The sequence below is a fragment of the Piliocolobus tephrosceles genome, chromosome 20 (genome assembly GCF_002776525.5).
Source record: "Piliocolobus tephrosceles isolate RC106 chromosome 20, ASM277652v3, whole genome shotgun sequence".
In the NCBI taxonomy this organism is placed as follows: Eukaryota; Metazoa; Chordata; class Mammalia; order Primates; family Cercopithecidae; genus Piliocolobus; species Piliocolobus tephrosceles.
The window spans coordinates 53,484,208-53,510,050 of record NC_045453.1 but is presented as its reverse complement, the minus strand read 5'-3'; the positions used below and the strand labels follow the sequence as shown (position 1 = coordinate 53,510,050).

At 37.6% G+C, this 25,843-nt stretch overlaps 1 protein-coding gene across 2 annotated transcripts in view; it reads left to right on the top strand.

Moving 5' to 3' along the window:
• The window catches only part of PLCB1 (phospholipase C beta 1), a 784,598-nt gene that overhangs the window by 522,943 nt on the left and 235,812 nt on the right, over positions 1 to 25,843 (top strand). For both annotated transcript variants that reach the window (XM_023217869.2, XM_023217868.2), the window contains exons 4-7: positions 943 to 1,080; positions 16,819 to 16,898; positions 18,635 to 18,688; positions 20,455 to 20,530. In XM_023217869.2, the coding sequence (XP_023073637.1) occupies positions 943 to 1,080; positions 16,819 to 16,898; positions 18,635 to 18,688; positions 20,455 to 20,530 (348 nt within the window). The remainder of the gene's footprint in view (positions 1 to 942; positions 1,081 to 16,818; positions 16,899 to 18,634; positions 18,689 to 20,454; positions 20,531 to 25,843) is intronic.

The window sequence follows — 25,843 nt, the reverse complement described above, 5'->3', positions numbered from 1 at the left end:
CATTTACTATTCCTTCATAAGGATGATGTATATCAAAAGCTCCAAAAAGAGGTCAGAATAGCCAGTCTAAGTAATCAGTGCCTCTTGGCCCAGTATTTAGCTAAATAAATAAGAATGTAAGTGTATTCCTGTCTCAGAAGCTGGCCAGCAAATTTGCTAAGTGATTGATTTGATGCTAATTTTCTGCATGGACTTCTCATTTCCTTCAGGGCCTGTCCTATGGGAGGAAATCAATTCAGTCAAGCTGACTGAGCCCTATTTTAGGTTTGAAATTTTGGAAAACTCCCTTTCCAGCAGGAATACATCTCCAAAGGATTTCCATTTATCATGATCCAAAGAATGCAACTTGCTCTGAAAAGACTGCAGAAGTTCCGTATGTCCAAATCCCAGTACATTCCGAGGACAGAACTGAAATCAACATATGCATGGCAGGCACCACGGTTTTTGCTCACACTAATTCTGGGTCTTTTTCATCAGTATTCAGTGTTGGAGCAAGTCCACACGGAGAGCCAGGGCTATGTTTCTTCCCTAGCCCTACGTAGGCATTGTCACATTTTAATTTCAGAATAACCACCTTCTTTGTCTTAGTGCATTCAGGAATTGAGGAGAAGAATAGAGATTTTTCATTTCAATACACAATTTATGGGATGATTGGAGGAAATAAAGAACCATGGCACATAAAAATGTGTGATAGGATCACAGAAAGAGCACTTAACTAAAGGCTATAGTCTTGAGCCAGAAATTGTCTCTCCACTACTCTGGGCAAGTTGCTTCATCTCTTTAGGTCATTTGTGGGATGGGAGCCTTAAACTCCTACAATTCTCTAGTAAGAATAAAAGCAACTTTGTTCTGAAATCATTCTAACTCAACAGACGTTGAAGTTATGCTGTCACGTTGGAATCTCTAGTTATAGACTAATTATTTTGAATATTTATTGTCCAGGACCCCAAATTACGTGAACTTTTGGATGTGGGGAACATCGGGCGCCTGGAGCAGCGCATGATCACAGTGGTGTATGGACCTGACCTCGTGAACATCTCCCATTTGAATCTCGTGGCTTTCCAAGAAGAAGTGGCCAAGGTATGGTGGATGGAAACCGCTAAACTTTATCATCATGATCTGAATGCTTGAACTATCATACTAATGCCTGCAAAAGACTGAATTTTTATTATATTTAGCATGTGTTAAAATTTCACCTAAAAATAATTCAGCTGCCAAGTATAAGTGCAATTAAAACACTTCCAAATAATGGCATCGACTTAAGAATTATGGAGATTTTTTTTTTTTCATTAAGAATAAGCCAACCGGGCATGGTGGCTCACGCCAATAATCCCAGTCCTTTGGGATGCCAAGGAGGACAGATCACTTGAGGTCAGGAATTCGAGATGAGCCTGGCCAACATGGTGAAACCCTGTCTCTACTAAAAATACAAAATTAGCCAGGCGTGGTGGCAGGCACCTGTAATCCCAGCTACTTGGGAGGCTAAGGCAGGAGAATTGTTTGAACCCAGGAGGTGGAGGCTGCAGTGAGTCAAGATTGCACCACTGCACTCCAGCCTGGGTGACAGAGTGTGGCTCCATCTCAAACAAACAAACAAAAAAAAGATTAAGGTATTTGATACAGTTTCTTTGCACAACAAAATACAAATAAAACCACATTCTATTTCATCTAAACACTTTCTCCCAAGTCATTCTCTCTTAGCCTCATCCCTATGCTGCTTCTAAGTCCATCTCATTTCCAGCTCTCTCCTAGGGAACAGACATCTTCAGCCCTTTTTAAACTTCTTAATCCCTGGGCAGCACCTAGCCCACCATAATCCATGTAGTAGTTACTCAGTTAATATGTAGAAGAATGAAAAAATAACACTTTAAAACAAAAACTTTAAATAATAATGAAAATAATACTTAAATAAGAACAAATAATATTTATTCAATTATGGACTAGAAAGATAAATTAGCTATAGCCTACCCATTGAGGAGCTGCTATTCCACTAGGAGCGAGCCTTTCAGATACTTACAAAAATAGCTAGAAAGCAGGTATAATACAGCAAACAAGAAGCTGTGAACATCTGGGACCCCTGGATTCAAGTGCAATGCTTTCTCTAGAAATGTCCAATCGTCACTGAAAGAATACTGAAATGAGCATATTTAAAGAAGAGCTTTCTTTTTCCATTTTTATAGTTTATAAAATACTAGTGATAGTCCTTCTCCTTCATATACCTTCCTTCAAGAGTTGAGAATATGAATCTAAGAATACTTTGAGTTCTGTGTATAATATATATGCCTTACAGAGCTTGTCATGTCATGCCTCACAGTTACAGGGTCACTTCATGTCTGTGGGCATTGTCTGAATATTGTGATCTGCAGTTTTTTAACCCTCAGTGCTCTAGTGATTTTCTGAGCTACACAGGATATGTTGGCCTGGTTTCTTTCCTTCCTTCTTTCCTTCCTTCCTTCCTTCCTTCCTTCCTTCCTTCCTTCCTTCCTTCCTTCCTTCCCTTTCTTTATCTTTCTCTCTCTCTCTTTCTTTCTTTCTTTTGTTTTGACAGAGTCTCACTCTGTCGCCAGGTGGGAGTGCAGGTAATGGCGTGATCTTGGCTCACTTCAACCTCCACCTCCCGGGTTCAAGCCTACAGGCACATGCCACTATGCCCAGCTAATTTCTGTATTTTTAGTAGAGATGAGGTTTCACCATATTGAACCAGGATGGTTTCAATTGGCCTGGTTTCTGTGTCATTAGTGATTATTGGCAGGGGTTTATTTCTAACACTTATGTAATATTAACTTTAATTCTTATAATGGGATGCACAAAATGCCAACTAGTTTTAATATTCTAAGGTTTTTAGAAACTATTCTTTCCAAGTATTTTATAAACAGAATCAACTTTCTCTCTTTAAGAGCCAAGTTACCCATTTATTTCTATAGTATCATTTATACTTGGAGAGATTTCAGTTCAATGAACATTGTCTATGTGACATATACTTTATTTCCCTACATATGAATAGATGGATAGATGAGTACAGAAAAAAACAGATTCTAAATGTTTGCAAAATATTTTTAAAATATCTTTCCCCAAATGAACTATATTCCTTTTTTAAAAAGTGACCAATTTATGGGATGCACTAAATCTCAATTAAAATCATGCAATAAATGGCAGTGGCTTTCAGGGAAGCTTTTGCTAAAAGTGAATATATTTATATTACACATCAATCTGCATATCTTAAGTTGCATTAAGCCTTTGTGCAGTCCTATCTAAAATATAGTTAATTTCCTCCTCTCTGTGGGTTCCTACCCACTAATTTTCCTTAGGGATTTTTATCTCCAATCCTTGAAATATTCCCTATCAGGAGTGCATCTGCAGAGATTTTCCCAGGGGCTACTTGATGTTCCCGATATAATTAATGAAGCTATGGAGAATATTTTGCCTTCCCTGGCTGTGATGTTCTATAGAGTATTTCCCCCCGCCCCACTGAAACTGCTCAGCCAGAAACTTAAGATTTGCAAGTACTACTGTTATCTTGGAGCATCAGGTATCACAGTCACCTAGGGAGCCTGTTAAAACACACATTGTTGAGCCCCAGCCCCAGCAGGTCTGGGATGGAGCCTGAGCATCTGCATTTCTAACTGGTCCCCAGGTGATGCTAATGCTACTGGCCCAGGCACCACACTTTGACAATCTCTTCCTAAGAGAAACTTGGGCACGGTATTGCCAGATCTTGAATTTTCTTCTAAAAGGAGCTGCAGAATCCATGAAAGATGTTAAATATTGGCAACAGTTGTTTAAAAACACTGTGTGAACCAAAAAAACACAACTATGGTCTGAGTAAGACTTGGGTGCTTCCATTTGGCAGCTTTTGTTCTAGATTCACATTAAGAAAAACATCGTGCTAAATAAAACCTCAGGTCCTGACCACTGAATACAATGGGGAAAGCATGTAACATTATCTTGCAGAGCAGAATCAGCATTCTCTACCACATTTGTTCATTCTCTAACTTCCAAACCATTCCTAGAGCCCTCTGGGTGCTTAAGAAATGTGACCTTTTAAGACAACATTTTTCAATAGACAGAGAACCCTCTGCCCCCTTAATGGTCATTGTGGACATTTTTCAGAAGTTTTATAATAGGTTACTTTTTTTGTGACTTAGATTGTATCCTATTCTTAACCACAGCATCTCTCATCCCCTATAAAGGAAAGAGGTACAGAATAATATAAAAGAAAATCTTTTGGATGTCTCCAGATTCCATTTTTAAACACGTAACTTGAAAATTAAAGAATAAGGGAGACAAATCATGCCTTTGGGCCAAATTTAAAAGTCAAGAAGAATACAATCGTTACACAATGTTCTACAAGTTTACCTTACAACACTCAACCCATTAATTCAACAAATGCAAACCAAGCAAACGAGAAATTACTGCTGGAGGAACCAAATATGGGTTTTTTTTTTTTTTCTTGCTGAAAAACGTAATACTTTGTTGCAAATAAAATATGTTGCCCTTAAAGGCCATAATTTTGGCTCTTCTTGAGAAGGAACTAAATGGGACAGAACTCATACCTATGAGTTCTGAAATCCGGGCCCTAGGAAGGAACACAGTAAAGGGGAGAGAGCCCTAGAGAAGATGTCTATAAATCAGAAATGTTAGCATTAATCTTCTGCCAAATGGATATGAGCCTTCAAGTCCTTTGACAGTTTGGGTATATTCTTCATCTATAAAATGAAGAACTTGGATTCATTCACTCATTTATTCAACAGCATTTTGTTAAGCCTTCTGCAATGTGCCAAGTCCTATTCTAGATGGTGGGGATAAAGCAGTGAAGAAAACAGATAAAGACCCTTGCCGGAGTGGAGCATACATTCTAGGTGGGAGACACAATGAGTAAAATAAAGAAGTCAGCCACACAGTGTATTAGGAAGAGATAGTGATATTGACAAAAATGAGGTAGAGATGGAGAGTGCAGTGGAAGAGGGCATTAAATAGGGTGGTCAGTGCCGCCATCTCTGGGAGGTGACACTTAAGCAAAGACTGGAAGGAGGTGAGGGAGCAAGTCAGGAGGATGTCTGGAGAGACAGCACTGCACTTGCACTACAGCCCTGAGGCAAAAGATAGTCTGGTGTACTTTAGGAACAACAAAGGGCAAGCATGACAGCAGCTGGGTAAGCAAGATTGAGGGAAGGTAGTAGCAGAGGGAACTGAGGAGGCAATTGCAATTGATTTTGCTGTAGGGTGGCATAGGCTTTGGAAGGACTTTGGCTTTTACTGTGAGTGAGATGGAAGCCATGAGAGGGTTTCAGCTGAGTACAGATGTGATTTGACTTAACATTTAATCAATAATGAACTGCATGGAAGAGGGGAAATAACAGAAGCAGGCAGATTCATTACCAAACTATTGAAATATTTAGGTGAGTTGCTAGTGACTTTGACCAATGTGGAATGTGGAGGAAATAAAAAGGAATCCAAATTTGCATGTATGTATACACCTACACACGTGCGCACGCACACACACACGTATATTATAAAGGAAGAAGTGACAGCATATGCTTATGAATTTTATGTTGCATGTGAAAGAAAGATGCATGGAATCAAAGATGATGTTAAAGTTTTGGCCCAAGAGGCAAAGATAGAAATATCATTTACTGACATAGGGAAAATATAAAATAGAGTATAATTTTTTGTTTAGGAGTATATAGCAGAAGTTCAGTTTTGGTCATGTTCAGTTCACATAAATTTGGGGGTCATTGGGTATTTGATTGTATTAAAAAGTCATCATACTTTTTAATGAAGCTGGATGAGATCAGCCAGGAAGTGACTGTAGATAGAGGAGATCTCCAAGGGCTGAATCATTGACACTCTAACATAAAAGGAAAGAATCAGAAAAACGGAAGCTGAGAGGAGGCAGCCAGTGAATGCCACGCTCATGGGAACTGAGCCAGATTATTTAATGTTTTATTGAAATGTAGCATACACAGAAAAGTGCACAGTTTCTTACTCTATACCCTGATGGAGTTTTGGAAAAGGAATATATCCACCTAATCAACATCCAGATCAAGGAACAGAGCATAACCAGCACCCTAGATATCCACCCTACCTACTTATCTCTATATTGGCAGTTAACATTATAGATTAGTCTTACCTGTTTTTAAAATATCTGTAAATGAAATCATACAATACAATCCTTTTGGTCTGACTTCTATTATTCAACATTATATTATGAGATTTATGAGATTCTTCTATATTTTCTGTGTGATTGTAGTTTGTCCATTCTCTTTGCTCAGTAGTAGTCAGTAATTTACTTACAGTTGATAGACATTCAGGTAGTTGTGAGTTTAGGACTGCTATAAATAATGATGTTACAAACATCTGCCTTTCTGAGAGCTAGATATTGAAGTGTAATGACTGGCCATAGATCTTTATGTGTACTGCTTTGATAGATACTGTCATTTTCTCAAACTTGTTAGAGCCATTTTGATTTTTAAATATTATTTCATACATACAAGAAAAATTTAGCCGAGGATCTCTGTACGTTAAATTATTACATTTTGAAGTGGCTGTCACAGAAGAAATGCGCTCTCTGAAAATATGTTCTATAATCTGAACATTAGTCTTTAGTGTTTGTAATTTTAGATTCTTCCCCCTCTGTAGTTGTGAGTATCTTGGAGAGTCTAATTCACTTATTTCAAGGGTATGAGTGAGATTTTCTGGAAGTTTTCATTAACTTCATCTGTATCAGTTTCTTGTGCACAATCTAAATAATACACCTGCTCTCTGAATTTTCTAACTAGCTCTCACATCTCTTTCCTGCTCCCCCTTCTACCTGCTGTCTTGTTAAGCCCTTGTCAGGTCTAATGTACAATCATTACCTACCTATTTCCTGAAATTCTCTCACACTTTGCTCTACAAATCTGCCTGCTCAGCTGCATAAGAATGGCCGTTTAAAAAAATAAACTCCAATGCAATCCCTCCCCCCTCCCCCCTCCCCATGATTGGCCCCATTGTGTGATGTTCCCCTTCCCGAGTCCAAGTGAGCTCATTGTTCAGTTCCCACCTATGAGTGAGAACATGCGGTGTTTGGTTTTCTCTTCTTGTGATAGTTTGCTAAGAATGATGGTTTCCAGCTGCATCCATGTCCCTACAAAGGACGCAAACTCATCGTTTTTTATGGCTGCATAGTATTCCATGGTGTATATGTGCCATACCTGATATAAATGATGAATTGATGGGTGCTGACGAGTTGATGGGTGCAGCACACCAACATGGCACATGTATACATATGTAACAAACCTGCACGTTATGCACATGTACCCTAGAACTTAAAGTATAATAAAATAAAAAAAAAATAAATGAAAATAAATAAATAAATAAAATAAAAAAATAAACTCATTCCTGATCATATTTTAAATCATTTTCATTCTCTATTGCCTGCAAAATGAAGTTTCTGTGCATTTAGTGAACAAATATTTATTGAGGGCCTAGTATGTGCCAAGCATCTCACTGGGCACCGAGGATTCATCAGTGACCAAACATAGCCCCTACCCTCAGGTACTGATGGTTCACCACTTTGACTGTTGCACTGTTCTGCTCCAGCAGTTCCTAACTATTTGTGATTCTTCTTCCTTTACAATTTTAATAGTAATGCCTTTATAATATGGTCGTTTCCTACACTGCCTTTCTCTCTTTTGTCCACCAAGAAAAGTCCTAGGCCTCCCGAGGCACTCAGTATCAACTCAGTTCATCCATCTCTCACTCCATCTCATGACTTCCATGAATAGCCCACTGTTCTTTCGTCAGTTGTTCTGTGAACCTTGAACATATTTTCAATTACAGTTATCACACTGTAATTATTAATCAGTGTGTCTGATAACCTATCCTGTATTTGTGAGCTGATGAAAGTCAAAAACAATAGTTTAGTCTATTTTGTGTTCCCAGGATCTAGCTTAGTGCTTGGCTCAATAAATGTGGGAGGTGTGAGAGAGGAAAGGATGGGAAAGGAAAGGAAAGGAAGGAAAGGGGAAGGAGAAGGGAAAGGAAAAGGAAAAGGAGAGGCTTTTGAACTCTTGAAAATAAGTGATAGGTCACATAAAATCTTAGAGTCATAGTGGCTTTTAACATCATGTGCTCCAATCTTTTCATTTAGAGTTGGGAGAAATTAAGGCCCCCTAGCAAATTGGTTGCTCCAGGCTTTTCCCAGAATAATTCTCTCTCCAGCTTGTGAGTATTCTCAGTAGGAGGACCTAGGTGCCATTCATTATGATGGCTTCCATTTTCCTAATCTTTTTCCCCAAAGCTAACCTTATTCCCACTCAGAGTTACTGTGACTGTCACTTCCTTACCCAGAAGTTGCTCCACACTCTCTTTAGCAAATGAAAATAGCTTCTATTTACCAAATAGTTGACACCTTTCAGGCCAAGGAAATGAGAGAAGATGTCACAGAGAGGGGAATTTCTTTTAAGCAAAAGACATTATAGTCTATGAAATGAAGTTGGGAAATAGAAAAGAAAGAGGGGCAAGTGAAGGGGTCTGCTAAGGCCACCTCCAGGCCATTCATCAAAAACTTCAGGAATTTTCTTAGAATTTCTCTAAAATAATAGTATTAGCTATTTAAAAGTGACCTCAAGAGACATGAGATTCTTATATTTATTTTTATTCTGGGAGCATATGCACTGAGGTAAGAGTTTTCAAACACTTGCGTATATTCTGTACAAAATGTATACTTTATCTCGTTTCTATTTTGAATTTCAAACCAACTTATGATGAGTAAGCACTAGCTGTAAGTTTGACTTTAAATGATGAAAAATGATTAAGAAAAGAAAAAGTGATGCCATAAATTGTGTTCAGCAATTTGTTTTGGGACATAATGGAAAATTGTGCATGACTTCCTTGCAGGTAGAATACATGTGCCAAAAAGATCACTGTTTACAAACATGAAAAGTTAGATCCACAAGTTATTGTGTTTTGTGAGATCATCATTACCTGCTATTCCTGACCTTATTATATTTTTAAAAAATGCCTGTGTCGTCTTAGGCTATTCCTCCACCCGATCATAAAAAGGACAAAGTTCTTGCTATATCAATTCATTGCACTATTAGTCTTGGAATTTTATAGTGGTAGGTGTCCTTTGTTGGAGAATGAGATTTACTCTACATTCTGCACTTTTTGGATATATGTCAGGCAAATGAAGGATGAACAACTTAAACTTTTGTATTGTGAAAACATCATCTATCTGGAACATTTGTTTAAAAGCTCATAAGTCAAAAGAAAGACATTCATATTGAAAATATTTTTATAAAAAAAAAAAAGGCAACTTGGATTTCAGTCTCTCCCTCACACTCACAGAAGCAGCGGCAGTTGCTATTCTGGTGATTGTGGAAGAAAGCACCCCTGCCTTCTGTCTCCTGGGTATCTTTTCTGCATTTGCTAAGCAAGAGCTTTTTTGGATCCAGACAGTGTTCAGCGGTGCCCACATGAAAACAATTAATGTCAAAGTGAAGGGAAAATGTCAACCCTGAGTCATAGAAATGATTGTGATTTCAGACTGCGTGCTACTGTTAGTACAAATCCACCTCTCCCTAGAAAAAGAAAACAGAAATCTGCATCAGCAATAGTATCTCCTCTTTCCTTCCATCCACTCCATTGCACAGAGACAAGCTACTTTCCGCGTACCTCTGTCTGCCTGGCTTCTGATGCCTGGCAGCTAAGTAAGCTCTGATTGCATTACCTGCGTGCCTAGCCTGGAAGCAGGAACACGGGTACCACAAAAAAAATCACCATAACTTTTTGGAAGGAAGAAGAGTTCTAAGAAAATCTGGCTTCCTTGATTAAATTTCTCCCTCCACATATAAAATATTGGGGATGGCAGGGGAATACTGACATACTTTGAGAGAGGCAGGTTGATCTGTTTCACCTTTCACCTTGATATTGGTTGCCATCTTTAGTAGTTAAGCCAAATAATGCCCAATGAATAAGCTGGCACTATGGATTAAAAACACTTTTCGAAAATACCATGCTAGTAATTTTCCTAACGACTATATTATAATTTTCATTCATTCAACAAGTATATACAGGCATAATCAGCCAATGAAAAGGAGAAACCAGAAGAGGGAAATTAAGGAAGATATTACAAGAGAACATCTGAGAGCTAAACAAAAGTACTGGTTTTAAAGTCTAAATAGCAAGTATAGGAATGGAGTAGGTTCAGGTAATCAGTAGGAAACTAGACGATGACAGATAAATGAAAAAGACTTAATTTTTTTCTCTCCAAAAGAAAGTTAAGGTAGAGGAGTGGGGATAAATGTACCAGAAATGTATTATCCAAGTATCAACCATGCTAAAACATGTAAGATTTTCAACAACTGAAGAAAGAATTTAAAAAGATCCATAAATACTTGTTATTAGGAATGTTCCCTTTGGAAAGCCATGTGGGTTATGGTGTTGGAACTAAAACAAATAACCTGATATATTCTAATATATGGCCCAGGAGAAAACTATAGTTGCAATTTATACTCATGTAAATTTTTACTGTACTTGTTTTAAACTTTCAGAATCAATTTATATGCAAATAAAGTCATAATTATGAATGCTGAACAAAGATTAAAACTGACAATTTAAAAGTGAGTTTAACAAGAATTGGAAGTAAAAGGAATGGCAGGTAAATGTCCTCCTGTCACAGAGGAGCCAAGGGATACTATTTTTAATGAATGGATCAAGAGAGTTTGAGTATGTTGCTTGAGAGTTTAGAGGTGACAGGGAGGAACGGGCATGAGTGATAGAACTCTAACACAAGCAAAGAGAAAGGGCAGGTGAGAGATGGAGTCAAAGATTTAAAGCCTCCTCAATCAGAGCAGGATATTATAGTCAAATTCTAAAATCAGTCAAGAAAAAGCATTACACACGTGCACGCACACACACACACACACACGTGAAAAAAGCATTACACACACATATCTATAAATAGAAATATGTAAGTAAACCCCAGAAATTTAGGAACAGAAATACTGAAAATAGTTGTCAAGAAACAAAACTAGGACATAGAAGTGATCATTGCCTTTTCAACCCCTCTGAACAACTTTTAAGAAACTCTGTCTCTGTTTCATTGATAAATAATAGTTTTTTAGGTTACTATCATTTAAAAAGCATATGTTACACCTGTCACTGGTCTAACATGAATGATCTCACTTCTCCCAAAAGTCCTATGAAATAAATTCTATTATCACCTCCATTTTATAAGACATATGGATATTGGAGGACAAATTTTAAAAGACTTGTCCAACATGATTCTGCCACTCAGGACTTGCATTTGGCCTGGACTAACAGAAAACCAAATCAAATAATAGCTGAGACAAATTAAGGATTTTTAATTTGTGTTTTGTTCGGTTTTGCTTTTCTTTTCTTTTTTTTCTCATGTAGCCGGAAGCCTGTCATGGGTGCCACTGGCTGGGGTGGGCATTGTGGGTGGTAAGAGAATTTACCAAGACAGTAATAGGTAAAGAAAGACAGATTTATTAGAGAAAGTGTGAAGATATGTTGCAAAGGTGCAGTGGACAGCACAGCAGAGAAGGAGCTGTCTGCAAAGAGGCAGGGATTGAAGGGAAGTTTCATAGGGTCATGATGGAGGGGCTATGTGCACAATGAGGTCATGCTGCTGGAGTTACTGGGAGTACGTGCTGAAGGAGGTATTTGGGAACAGAATGTTGTGCCAGCGGCTTGTCTGTGATTAACCATCTCAGATTGTTCTCCCCAACCTAGGGCCCTTTCCTCAATGTTGCTTACTTATCTTATTAGGACTCCACAGGTGGTTTCTGGCACTGATTCAGGAGCTCAGGGATAACAAGGCTGAGTGAGGCCCCTGTGATTCTCGTGGCCTTTTTCTCATAGATCGAGATGACTCTGTGGCTCTAGCCATTCCATTTACGTTCCCTACGGTAAAAGGAAAAGAGCACCTATATCAGGAAACACATTTTCCCAGAACCCTCCAGCAGGCACCTGCTTATGTGTGATTTGCCATGTGGCACATGGTGGTCATCCAGCTGCTAAGGACATTGGAAAATGAATATATTTTTTCAGTTGGACATATTGTTGGCCTGAGTACTGTTGGGTCTCTGTTAGGCAAGAAGGATAAAATATATATTAGATAGCATTTAACAGAAGGTCCCAGCTAGAAAATAGTAGAATGGTGTTCTGAAATCCAATAAACTATATTCATAATAAGCTAGAAAAAGGATCTGCAATATGAAAGTCAGGAAGAGCCATTAAGTAAACTGATATCAATATTTTACTTTTAAATTAGAAGACAAGAAAAAAAAACTGTGTTTAAGAGTCACTATTCCATGGCCTTCACAGGCAGTGAGAATGATCAAAGATGGAACAATCAAGGCCAAAGGCAAAGAATCATTCTCATGGCAGAGGAAGAACTAACGGGATTGAGTTACCAAGGGTCAAATACTGTCTTCATTTGAAGAGAAAAATCTAGCTTGCAACAAGGTTTAAAATAAAGTTGTAAGGTATGATTAAGGTAATTTAAAACAAATTTATTTCCAAATGAGAAAATTATATTTCAGCAGAATTCTGTCATTAAATTATAAGTTAATGAGGAACTACCTGTGCCTAGTTCACTAATCAGTTTTCAAGTAATGCAGTTTTAATCTTGCCAAACTGATTTCATAATAAGCAGATAAGCAGCATGCTTAATGGCCAAGAAATTGCGATTGCTCCCCTTTTTCTGTTTCACATACATCTTACTAAGGAAATTAGCAGTGTGTGTGTTTTTTTTTTAAAAATCCTTTTTTATGTGATCTTTTCAAATGGAATTATTTCTGTAGTGAACAATATCAATTATAATTACAGACCCCACTTACATTTACTGTCTATGGTACACAGCACTGAGGCAGATACAACCAAGGTAATAATTAACACTGAGACTGCTAGGATTCAAAGGCGTAACAGCAAGTGTTTTCATAAGAGTGACATGAGACTGTTGGAAGAATCTTTTCAGGAATGTGGTGGATTGACATGAAATCCACAGAAATGAAACTTTGGGGGTTCCATATACGAGCACACAATTAGCATTTTCTCAGTTATACAAATGAACAATGACTCAGGAAACTAGCAAGAGGGAAGAGAGGAGGTCTCCCCAGTGGATGCTAAGAATACACCTGAGACTCCCAGTGATACAACTGCAATCGTCTCAATGTGAAAAACTTCAACAGAAACAAACATCTCTCCGTTCTTCTACTCCGTGCCATGGACGTTGCTCTTTGGGGGAGTTTTAATTTTTCCTGTTGAAGAATTTGCTTTAAGTTCATTTTCATTTCATTTCACCACGTTAAACTTTTCCCATTTGGCAGAGGAATGTCAAGAGGACTAGGACATGCTAGAACTGACAGCCTGGACTCTTCCTTAGACCATCAGGATACCATTTAGCACAACAGTGCTTCACTTATCTGAAAAAAAAGATACCTGAGCAACAGTTCTTCAGAATACAGCCCAAAACACCAACCAAAGCATAAGTATGTCTACCTAGCCAACATAGATGCCCAAACCCTTACACAAAAGCTTCTGTACTTTATTAATCGGAGAACTTGCTAGTCCCATGTTATATCCAGGACTCCTAATGTTTGCCAACTATTCCAATATAGTTCACGTTACAACAGAAATGCATAAAGCCAGTATCACAAGCCCTCTAGCTAAGAATGGTTATTGAAACTTATAACAATAGAGGAGATATGAAAACTAATTTTAAAAGACGTAAATTATAAAGCATGGAAGTCAGTCGCTTTCATTTACACATTCATTTATGCAGTCAACTCAGTGATTATGAATCTATTACCAATTTTATAAAAAGAATGCGAAGCAGAACTATGAGATCCCATGTAAGTTATGAAACAACACACACCCCTTCCTTCTGTCTGCCTTCCCACAGGGCTCCTATGTAATGGGCGTATGCCATGTTTGCTATGCTCTCCCCTCTTCTGGTCACCGCTTCTTTCCCAGATCCAATTACTCTGTTGTCATGGACAATGCTAGGTTCTTACCTGATTGATTGTTCAAGAGGTAGACCAAATAGACCTTTCCCAGCATTCTTGTTATTGAAAATGAAGGAATTAACCTTCTCTGGTGGTGAAAGACACCATATATGACAACCCTTGGTGAAGTTGGTGGCCCGGGGGAAGAACCCGTCAGTAGGGAAAAGAAAAATGCCCTCAGGAAGAGAGCAGAGTAATGGCAATGAAGAAAGCCCTTGTGCATTCAATCTGCAAATTCCTGATGATCGTGTATTATAAATGCATTCTTTGACTGCAGTTTGTCTAGTTTTTCCTTCAATTACAGGAAACGACACAGTGCCCTTAATACTTTCTCCTATTTCTTAAGTTAGAGTAGTGCTTTTGTCAACTAAAGACATTTGAATAACATTATCTGAAAATAATTATGCACCTTTCCTTGATTTGAGGAATATTATTATGCTAGTTGTCCTAATCATGACAATATTGAGTCCTAATGTGTTTCCTAGCTTTTTGTTTATTTGGGTTTTTTTTTTTTTTTTTTTTTTTGTAATCATGTATGATTGGCAATCATTTCTTTTTGAGTATAAGATAAAAACAAGAACACTCTGACCGTGATATAAGATCTTCACTGCTACCTAACACAGAAAAACTATACCAGAATTTTTTCCAAAATTCTAGATGTTCAGTATAGTATGATAAGTGCAGTGAGTTATCAGATAGTCCTTTCTGATTTTAACAAAAGGCTTTCCAGCTCATGTACCATCTTTCACCATGAAAAGATTCTTCACTGCGTCACAAAGACACATGCTCAGCAGGATGAATTCTGATGCATGCCAGTAGTGAGAGAAATGTATTCAGCCAGGTGAGGCAACGCTGGCTGAGTCACACAATGTTCCTCCTTAACGCACGTCACACACTGCCACCCCCTTATGAGGAGAGGTAATCAGAATGACACCATTATCAATGACAGCCATAGGAGTTTGCCAATAAATAAAAAATAAACATAAAACACTAAAACATAGTTAGGACCTTTACATGTCTCACCAATATTAAAATATCTTGTTTTAAATTATTATATATCCCAGGAGCTTTTAAATATTAATTCAATAGAGGACAAGATAAACAGTGAAACACAGATAATTTTTAGGGCAATGAAACTACTCTATGTAGTTAAATCTCCCCAACTCTTTCTAATGCTGTACCTATTTCTGGTGTGAAACTAGCCCCTGGTAAACATACAAAACTGTATCTTGCCCTGAATTATAGATACTTTTACCCATGCAGAAAGTTGGCAGGGAGCTAGAAGTGTCTAAAGCTTGGCCATGAGCCTACAAAATATTATACCAGAAACACATTTTTGAAACCGGTAGTTCTTATTCTTAGTTTAAAATTATCTATTTTGAGGAAAATTGATTTTTAATTTGTGAGATAGTTATTGTGAAATGCTCTTCTGTGTCTGCATAAAGCTTGGTGAGCAATAATTTTGCTTCTGTCTTGCAGCATTTCTGTACTGTCTTTTTAAGTCCTCTGCCAATACATAGAGTTCAAGGTCTCAGTATTTCTCACCTGGACTACTGGACTGTTACAGCTTCCTACCTGAGTTACTTTTCTTTGGATTCTCAGCCTCAAATCCATCCTTGACCTGGCTGCCAGATAATCTGTCTAATATGCAGCCTAGCCCCGGTATCACTTTTTTTTACTAATTTATCTCCAAACACCTAAATGCTCTTTATCCTCTGACCACAACTCTACTTTGTTGTTGCTACCCCCTCCCTCTTTTCTAATTCCTATTAGACTACTTTTTGTTTGCTCTAACTCCTGCCATGTTAGCTCACCTCTGGTTCTTTTCCCAGTTTTCTCTGCTCAGGATTCCCTCTTTTCTTCCCGATCACTCTATGTTCCCTGCTCCTCCAGTTCCATCTCGAATGTTACTGTATTACGTGACAGCATCTTATCGGTGCCTTAAGTCAGGAAGCAAAAAACAAAAGACAAATCAAACAAAAGTAGAAATAACAAAAAAGCAGGTGGCAAAGCAATCAAACTAAAAGACATTATTTCATTGAAGGGGGAGCAAAGTTAACTACAACAATATCAAATGATGACCTAGCTCTTGTGTCATCTTCTCTTGGAGAATTTTCTAGGCGTTTGGGCCCAGAATGTGTTGCATGTTCCACATAATCACCCAGAATGGAACTTCTATATTTGTTTGTAGACTTGCTCTTTTCCATTATCTTGGAAGCCTGGTGAGATCATTGCTTTGTGGTATGAGGTAGGGATTAAGATTAGGAGAGTAGTGAGACATTGACAGTGTTGGGAGAAGGGAGAATACTACATATTGTGTGGCATTGTAATTGACTGGTATAGAGAATTTCTAGAACTGTAGTTAACAGTTAAAGATACCAGGTATAGCCGCTTTGGCATGAATAGTAGAGCAGGAAGATTATGTTTGCATGTTCTGTTGGAAACATATTTGATCATATTTTAAACTTTTTAATGACTCTTTATCTGTTTGTAATTCAAGGCAATAGTAAAAAGTGTTTAGTTATTGAAGGGAAACATAGCAATTTTCTATTTCTACAAACTTTAAAAAGCGGAAAAAATCTTTGTGTACAAAGAACATCTCCTTAGGAAAAGAGTAGCCCCTCAGGGACTTGAATTTACTCATGTCATTTTTACCCAAAAAAGGGATAATAAAACAAAACAAAACAAAAAACCTTTGGCATACACTTTGAACTAATGTGTCTTCCTGGAAGCCAAGCTAAAAGCATGTGTCTAATGACTGTGCAGTATTTAAGCTAATGTAAGTGTGATTTACATTTTTCAGGAATGGACAAATGAGGTTTTCAGTTTGGCAACAAACCTGCTGGCCCAAAACATGTCCAGGGATGCATTTCTGGAAAAAGCGTAAGTCACTCTAATTTTATTGCTTAGGGCGTTGCTTCTTCTGAGTCAGTTTCCTTTCTCCTTTGTGAGTCTTCTGTTTATGCCACACTGACTTCTCACACTGATAAACATAAATTTTCCTTTGGGATTTGTTAGAGAACCGATACCTCCCTGGTTCAGAATTGGAAGACTTCCAAGCAAGATTGCTCTTTCCTCCAAGCTGCACATCCGTGTTACACCTGGGCTGAGCTCGCATGAATGTCAGTGCTTTTGACACACAGTAAAGAGACACTTCCAAATCCTGGCAGCTGTGCTCAGAACTAAAAATTATTAATTTCAGATAATCCTCTGCTTCTACATCTGCGTGTGTCCTCTCAATTATTAATCTGAGGAACAGCATATGTTCCTCATTTCTCTAGAGTTATAGATCTCTGACAGATGCTACAATACCTTTCCTGACTACTTAAATCAATAGGCTGATGTCCTGATTCCATCCCATGTAGATGATCCCAGCAAGCGTTAGTAAGAAAAGAGAAAGGATCTAAAGGAAAGAGAAGAAGGAAAATAAGGAAAGAAAAGCAAAACAAATTGCCAGATCACTCTGGAATTGCCACAGCCTTTCTAAAGCTTCTTTGACCAAGGAAAATAATGACTTAGGCAAGATGAGCAGCAAGGAAACCTGGTTGTGTTCATTTTGGAAGCTGTGGCTGGTCAGGAGGTTAGGAAGTCTTTAAATCAAAACCACAAGTGGAAACATTAATAGGTGGTCCTTTATTTTGTTTAACAGAGTTGTCTTCCCTCTTCTTATGTAAGACATACCCATCATTCCAGACATAATACCTCAGCCACATTCTTTTTTTTTTTTTTTTTTTTTAACTCTTCTATGAATTCCTTTTGCTTTTAGTCAATATCTCAGGTCTTCATTTAAGGGCTTTTTTATGGGATTGCCTCCTCTCCTGAGTTTGTTACCTTAAGGACTCTTCCTTCATGCCTCCACCTCTTCCCTTCCTTTCTTCCTATTTCTTTTTACCTTGTCATTGATTTTATCATCCTTCTTCTAGAATATGTTTTCCAGGCAATGTTTCTAGAACATTTGCTCTTCCATGCCATGTTAGTGAAAGGGGACACAGAGGTAAATAACGTGTTTTATCTGAAACATAGCATGTTATTGCTAGTTGGCTAATCAATCTCTACTACAAATGTCTATTCCAGAAAGATGTCTCCCTATGAATAACTACTATGCACATGTCTTTTGGTGAACATATTGTGAATATTTTTGTTGCACACATCTAACTTTGGGATTGCTGGGCCTTAGTGTGTGCGGCTTCCTGAAGTAGAATTCCTAATGTATGCATCCATCAATAGTTACCTAGGGTTCTCATTCTGAGAATGAATATATAAGCAAACAATAAGCAAAATATGGTTAGATCTCAGAAACATACTATTGAGTGAAAGAAGCCAAACAAAAGAGTATGATTCCTTTATGTAAGGTGCAAAAACAGGCAAAAGTAATCTATGTTATTTGTAGTCAGGATAACAGTTCCCTTTGGCAGGGGGTTTGGGAAGGGCTTCTGGAATGCCGCTAAAGTGACAACATTCTATTTCTTAATCTGGGTGCCAACTGTGGAGACTTGGGCAGTTTGTGGAAATGTCGCAAAATGTACAAAGGCATGGGTTTTTTTTGAGCGTATGTTATTCTGCAAGAAAAAAAGCTTTTTTAAAAAAATCAAACCCTTGTTTTTCTGCTTCTCCAACAGCTATACTAAACTTAAGCTGCAAGTCACTCCAGAAGGGCGTATTCCTCTCAAAAAGTAAGCTTTGTGAGCATTTCTCATTATTCATTTTATTTTCCTCAAAGATCTGAATCCGTGCCATGGCTCTGTTTTGTTTCTCCAGCAGCCTAAGTGGGAGTGTGGAAATGCGTGGTAGCCCCGTCCTCCCTCACACATGTCTCATGTCAGTGCAGCTGCTTTCCTCATAGATATCTCCCCAGGGCTTCCCTTTCCTCTGACATTATTTTCAAGAAATACCAAAGCAGGAAGTGGGTAGAGGAAGTGGAGGGACCCTTGCTGCTAAAACCAAAAGGCCATCTGAGATTCAGATCTATTCTGGGAGTGGAAATTGGCTGACCTCAGTGCCTCTTTCTACCAAGATGGCTGTAGCCCTCAAGCAGGGGTTGCAACCTCAGATGCTAACTGGAGCCAGGCAGGGAATATAAATGATGAAACAGGTCAGGAGGAGGAGGAAAAACTAAAGAGCAAACCTTGTCTAAAGGAGACAACAGCTCATCTCCACCATATATCCTGTGGGACTGGTGAGCACCTGGTATTAGATTGTCTAATGTCTTTATGGAACCCATAAACCTAAATTAGTATATTAAATTGTGCAGTACTTAAGTTTTATTTTTAAATCAAATTAGTAACCAAAACAAGTCCATCTCTAGGTCATATTCAGCCAAAAGTCTTTAACTTTTGACTTACAAGCTACTAGAAAGCTTCTGCGAATACACAAGTTAAGCCAAGCACAGTGGCTCATGCCTGTGATCCCAGCACTTTGGAAGGCCAAGGCAGAAGAATTGCTTAAGGCCAGGATTTTGAGAGCAGCCTAGGCAACACAGTGAGACTCCATCTTTGCAAAAATTTTAAAAAATTAGCCAGGTGTGGTGACACATGCCTTTAGTTCTAACTACTAGGGAGGTTGAGGCAGGAGGATCACTTGAGCATGGGAGTGAAGACTTCAGTAAGCTGGGATCATGCCACTGCACTCCAGCCTGGGCAATAATGTGAGACCCTGTCTCTAAAAAAAAAAAAAGAAAAGAAAAGAAAAGAAATAAAAGAAAAGAAATTCATTTAAAAATAAACAGAAATTAAAAATTAAATTTATTAATAATGCAAGGTACACCTTGGGGCAATGGGTAGTAGTAGCAAGGGGACAGAATTAATAAGGATGTTTATTTAGGTGCTTAATATTGCAGATTATTTAATACAATATTTTTCAACCGGGTCAGCACCATAGTCCTAAAATATTTATTTTTTACTGGATACCTTAATTTTGTTTTGTTTTGTTTTGTTTTGTTTTGTTTTGTTTTGTTTTTGAGACGGAGTCTCGCTCTGTCGCCCAGGCTGGAGTGCAGTGGCCGGATCTCAGCTCACTGCAAGCTCCGTCTCCCGGGTTCACGCCATTCTACTGCCTCAGCCTCCCGAGTAGCTGGGACTACAGGCGCCCACCACCTCGCCCAGCTAGTTTTTTGTATTTTTTTAGTAGAGACAGGGTTTCACCGTGTTAGCCAGGATGGTCCCGATCTCCTGACCTCGTGATCCGCCCGTCTCGGCCTCCCAAAGTGCTGGGATTACAGGCTTGAGCCACCACACCCGGCCGATATCTTAATTTTAAAAAGCACACAGGTCAATCTTTCAGAAGACAGATGCAAATGCATGGAGGAATGTATCTTTTCATTCTTTAAATATGAATAACAAATAGATTTGACTGAATGGAATGTTTTGAGTTGGCATCATCTATTAGTGCTGTGATCCATGTGCCACTTAAACCTCTCTCCTTTGTTGTGTTCACTTCACAGCATATATCGCTTGTTTTCAGCAGACCGGAAGCGAGTTGAAACTGCTTTAGAGGCTTGTAGTCTTCCATCTTCAAGGGTGAGCATGTTGTGTTATGCTATAGTCTGAATGTTCAGCCCCTCCAAAACTCATGTTGAAACTTAATCTCCAATATGACAGTTTTGAGAAATAGGGCCTTTAAGAGGAAAATAAGAGCCTCCATGATTGATGGGTTAATGAATTAATGGATTATCATGGGAGAGGAACTGGTGGCTTTATAAGAAGGGAAAAACAGACCTGAGCTAGCATGTTCTTCCCCCTCACCATTTGATTCCCTGTGTCACCTCTGCCAAAGTGGAGAGTCCCCACTAGCAAGAAGACCTTTGCCAGATGTGCCCTCTCGACCTTGGACTTCCCAGCCTTTGTAACTGTAGGAAATACGTTTTGATTCCTATGTATTATACAGTTTCAAGTATTCTGCTATATGCATCAGAAAACAGAGTAAGACTGAAAATTGGTACCAAGAGGTGGGGTTTTTGCTCATAACAAATATCTGAAAATGTAGAAGCAGCTTTGGAACTGGCTAATGAACAAAGGCTGAGAAAAGTTTATAGAGCAGGCTAGAAACAGTCAAGACTCTGATGAGGCCTCTTTTTACTCCTATAACTCCAATCAATATTTCAATCTAGAATGACCCTTGCTTTTTGTAGATAAAAAAATTACCTAATAAGGTAATATTTTTTAAATAGCCAAAAAATGCTAACATTATCAAGATGACAATTTGAAATGTGGTTTCAAACTTATTAACAATAAACGCTTCTTGATGTTTTTTTTTAAGATATTAGCTAATGATAGTGTTGAGTTAAGAGGCGAGACTCAACTCTGGTGGTGGGGTATGGACACTGGACCAAATTAAGGACCAGCTAAAATGGGGGAGCAGAAGCAGCTTTCCATAAAATATGCCCATGTCAGTTTACCATCGCCAGAGCAACCCCGAGGAATTACTACCCCTTTCCATGGTAATGACCCTATGACCCAAAAATTACCACCCCATCATAGAAATTTCTGTAGTAACCACCCCTTAATCTACATGTGATTAAAAATCAGTACAAATATAACTGCAAAACTGCCTGAGCTGCTACTCTCAGCACACTGTCTATGGAGTAGCCCTGCTCTGCGGGAACAGGCATGGAGCTGTAACACTGCTGCCTCAGTGAGGTTATTTTCTTCTACCCTACCACTGGCTTGTCCTTGAATTATTTCCTGAGTGAAGCCAAGAACCTTTGCAGGCTAAGCCCTACTTTGGGGCTTTCCAGCCCTGGGTCAGTGTGAAGCCATTATGTTTAGCAAGATATCTGAAATATTAATTTCATCTCACCTTAGCATTTTAGAATGTTTAGTTTTAAGATTTATAAGCTATATACACAATTAGTATGGTGCTGTGTGCTTATAAATACATTTATTTACCTGCTTTACAGAGTTGTGCTCAGAAAGTTTTTACTGAGAGGGCGGTAGGATCTAACTAGTTTGGATCACACCTACTTTCCTCATACGGTGGTAAAGTAAGTGAGAGGACAAGCATGTAACGTGCTTTCTGTTTTTATGCCTCACACATACAAGGTACATCATGTACATTAACCACCTCAAATGAAATAATTTGCTTTCATTTTGATTAATTTCTATGTTACTGGCTCTAAAATGATTTATTACTATTGTTTCTGGAAGTCCATTGCATAAAACTTTTTTCTCATGCAGAGCTCTCTTTTCTATTACAAATTATTTTTATCTTAGTATCTAAGCAACAAGGAAGCATTTACCTAAGGATAACATATAGGAAGAACCTTTGAGCCCCTCAAAATGTGCCAGCAATATTCAAGTTGCACTATAAGGTTGCAAAGCCATTCTTAGACTTATGATTGAATTATAAAAGTATTGAGTGCTATGGTTAAATTTATCAGCCAATTATTGTTGTGAAGACTTTTCAAAACAGCAAAGTTCATTAACAACTTTGGTAGGTCACAACAAAGAAAGAAGAGCACCTCTCCACTATCACCTTTCTTCTATAGGTGGAAAAAGCTAAGAAGGCTGCAAAAAGTGAGCAGAGCTGTGGAAAGGCTCCCCCAAAACATTTTCACCTTCATTTTATAAAGCAAAATAAAATGTTTGAACCTGCCTGCTATTGCTTTTCTGTTAGATGCTTTGGAGTAGGAACAATATAACAATAAAAGCCCTGTCCCCAACTTCAACAAATATTTCTTGAGCACTTACTATGTGCCCGTAGGCATTGAGAATATGGTGGTGAAGAAAATGAAACTCAAGGTTTCAAGGACAATAGAGTCTTCTGGGGAAACTGGCCAATAAGCATGCCAACAAACGCATTTGTAAACTGGGGGGAGTGCTATAAAAAGAAAGACTGGAGAGCTGCTATTGCAAGAAGGGAAGCTCATTCCAGAAAAAGAAAACAATGCATGCAAACCCCTGAGGCTGGAAATAATTGCCCTACTGGGTTTGAGCAACTGAAAAAGACCACTGCATTCAAGCATAAAGAGAAAACCTGAGAGGTGGATTTGCAAAGACATGCAAAGAATTCTTTTTCCTTTGCAATCACTTCTGATTTTACATTTTCTGGATAACATCTCATAAAATATAATAATCAAAATATTTAACTTATGAATCTAGCTAAGGGAAAGAAGGAATAGAAAAATTAAATGCATCAACCAATTCCCCGTAAATTGTAATTTTCTGAACAACTGGATTTTGACCATTCAGTCAATAAATATACATTGTGTAATCTACTATGTTTATTATATGTTCAAACTTTCAGACCAATGTCAACTGCAGACAAATTTAAAAGGAAAATGAGATTCAAATAACAGCAGTTATGTTTAAATTGGAAAAAATTATCTCTAACAAATTGAATGTAATGACAATTATCTAAAGTTGGAGATAACTTTAAAAAACAACCTCTATGCTAAAACTTTGAAAAATTATTATTCATAGTAAAGTATAATTTACTTGGATGATGTATAAAATTAGAATGCTTTTTAAAAATCTAAAAACCAAAGACAGTTTCAGAGCTAGGAAATAAATGTTTCTGTGAACTGACTATGACGAATCAAAACTCCGTTTTAAATCTCTATGAAAATTTCATTTCTGTAACAATGACTCTAGAAAATATCTACTAATTAGCAAAAAATATTGGTCATATTGACAACAGGTGTTTTAAACAAGCCATGGAAGAAAAGGGTTATATAAATCATAGATGGTTCTGCATAAATGGGAGCATATTTTGTAGCCAAGTCACTTAAACTAGATTTAATTGTGCTCTGTAAATAGATATATTACCAGAAATACAGTGGATATCCTGTTGAGATTTTTTTTTTTTTAAACAGGATCTTTGTGAACATTGTTAGGGATAAATAAGGTACTTGAACTTGTATCCTGGCCGACATGATCCACTAGAATAACACGTTCCGTTAGAAGGTACTACTGTTTCGAAATTACAGTTGCTAGCCTGAAGTTACCGTAATTGTTAAAAGGTAGTACTGAATCCAAAGAGAGAGACAAAGCAATTGCCGTCCTTCTGTTAACAACCCAAATATATTTTCCAGTGAGACACCTGAAAACTGTTCCGTATTCAAAAAATTACCACTTTACCCACAAACTTTCTGAGAACTGAAAATAGTTTATTTGCACCAAATTCCCTTGATTTAAGGCTTATTAACTTGAAAAGAGCTCAGTGACATTTGGAATTATATAGTAGTCTTGCCATAGCACTGGCATATGGAGTTGCATTTTAACGAAGAAGATCAGGAATAAACCCATGTATTTGTTTCAAATAATAAAGTTTACTGTAGTTGATGGGCACACATGTAATACAAAGAGAAATTAATTATTTTAAATTTGAAGAATAGCACAAATTTTACTAAATACTATGAATAAAATGTATAAAATGACTTCTGTGTGTAACTGTAGTATGTTGCCTTTGTTCTGTGCCTTAAACAATCATTTTTGTATTTGTGATTCTTAATATCACTAATATCAAAATTCTGCTTTAAAACCACATTAAGTATTCAGCTCATTATGAGTGATTTACTTGTAATTATTTCGTGTATTCCATGGCTAATTGGCTAATTCAATGTTTTCTTTATGGTTTCAGACTAAAAATATTAACAATATGTTGAATTTCTGAATTTACTGGGAAATTGTCCATCAACTTGTCAAGACAAACAAGTCTATATATGGACTTTATTCATTAGAGTCTGCTTCAATGAATTAATATATTTTAAAATAACATTTTTTCTGAATTTTTTTCTGAAATTTAAGTACCCTTTTCTTGTATAATTATTTTTTAAATCTAGAAATGTATAAGGAAGAAAATGCAAACCACCATCCCAAAACTAATAGGAATATCTAGTGTACTTGCTTACAGTGTAAAGTATAGAATTAAGCAACTCAGATTCAAAATATAGTCATTGTCACCTCATCACACCCATTTGCTCACCCAGGACCTTAGACAAGTTTTGTAACCTCCTAGCACCTGAGTGTTCCTATCTATAAAAGTAGTACAGTAATAATGCCAACTGCATAGAGTTGATGGGCTTACATGAAAATATTCAAGTAAAGCTCATAGAACTATGTTTGATATACTGTAAATGCTAATTATTATTCTCATTTTGAGTATTTTTCATATGCATATATTGGGGGGATCTTGTTTTTATTTTTAATTTGGCGTTTGGATATGACATTACCAGGCCTATGAAATCTAGAAATGCAAATGCACCAGTGCTACCACCAAGATTGTTAAAATTTTTCCCTTGAGAGTCCTTGTATACAAGCATGGTATTGAAACAATTCAATTTTTTCAAGTTTGCCAATACTTTGCAGTTTCTAAAATAAATGGGCCTGGTTCAGATTACTAATTTAGATTATACTAGCCTTCTTAAGTCATCCTTCAAAAAGGTCAAGCAACAAGAAGTAATCACTGACAGTGCATTTTGTATTGGGTGCCTGATGTGATGGACCAAGTCCTGGATTAAAAGAGAAGACTCAAGGTCTGATATCATCTCCTGGGTTCATCCAGCAAACACTGGTTAGGTATCTACTATATGCCGGGCACCATGCTGGGAACACAAAGGAATTAAGTAAGAGATTGTCATGCCACTCAAAAGCTCATAGTTCAGTAGAAAATAAGACATATAAAAAATAAAGGAAAAGCTGTGGAAGGATGCAATGACGAAGATAGATAAAGGGAGACTGTGAACACAAAGAAAAAGTAGTGTCATGTCTAGCTGATGTGGTCAGGAAGGGTTCACAGAGGAATATTTGAATGTTGGGCAGGATCTTTAGAGTATTAGACCTTGGATTTCCTCCTAGACAAACAGGAAAAATGAATTCGTGCCATTCACTTCA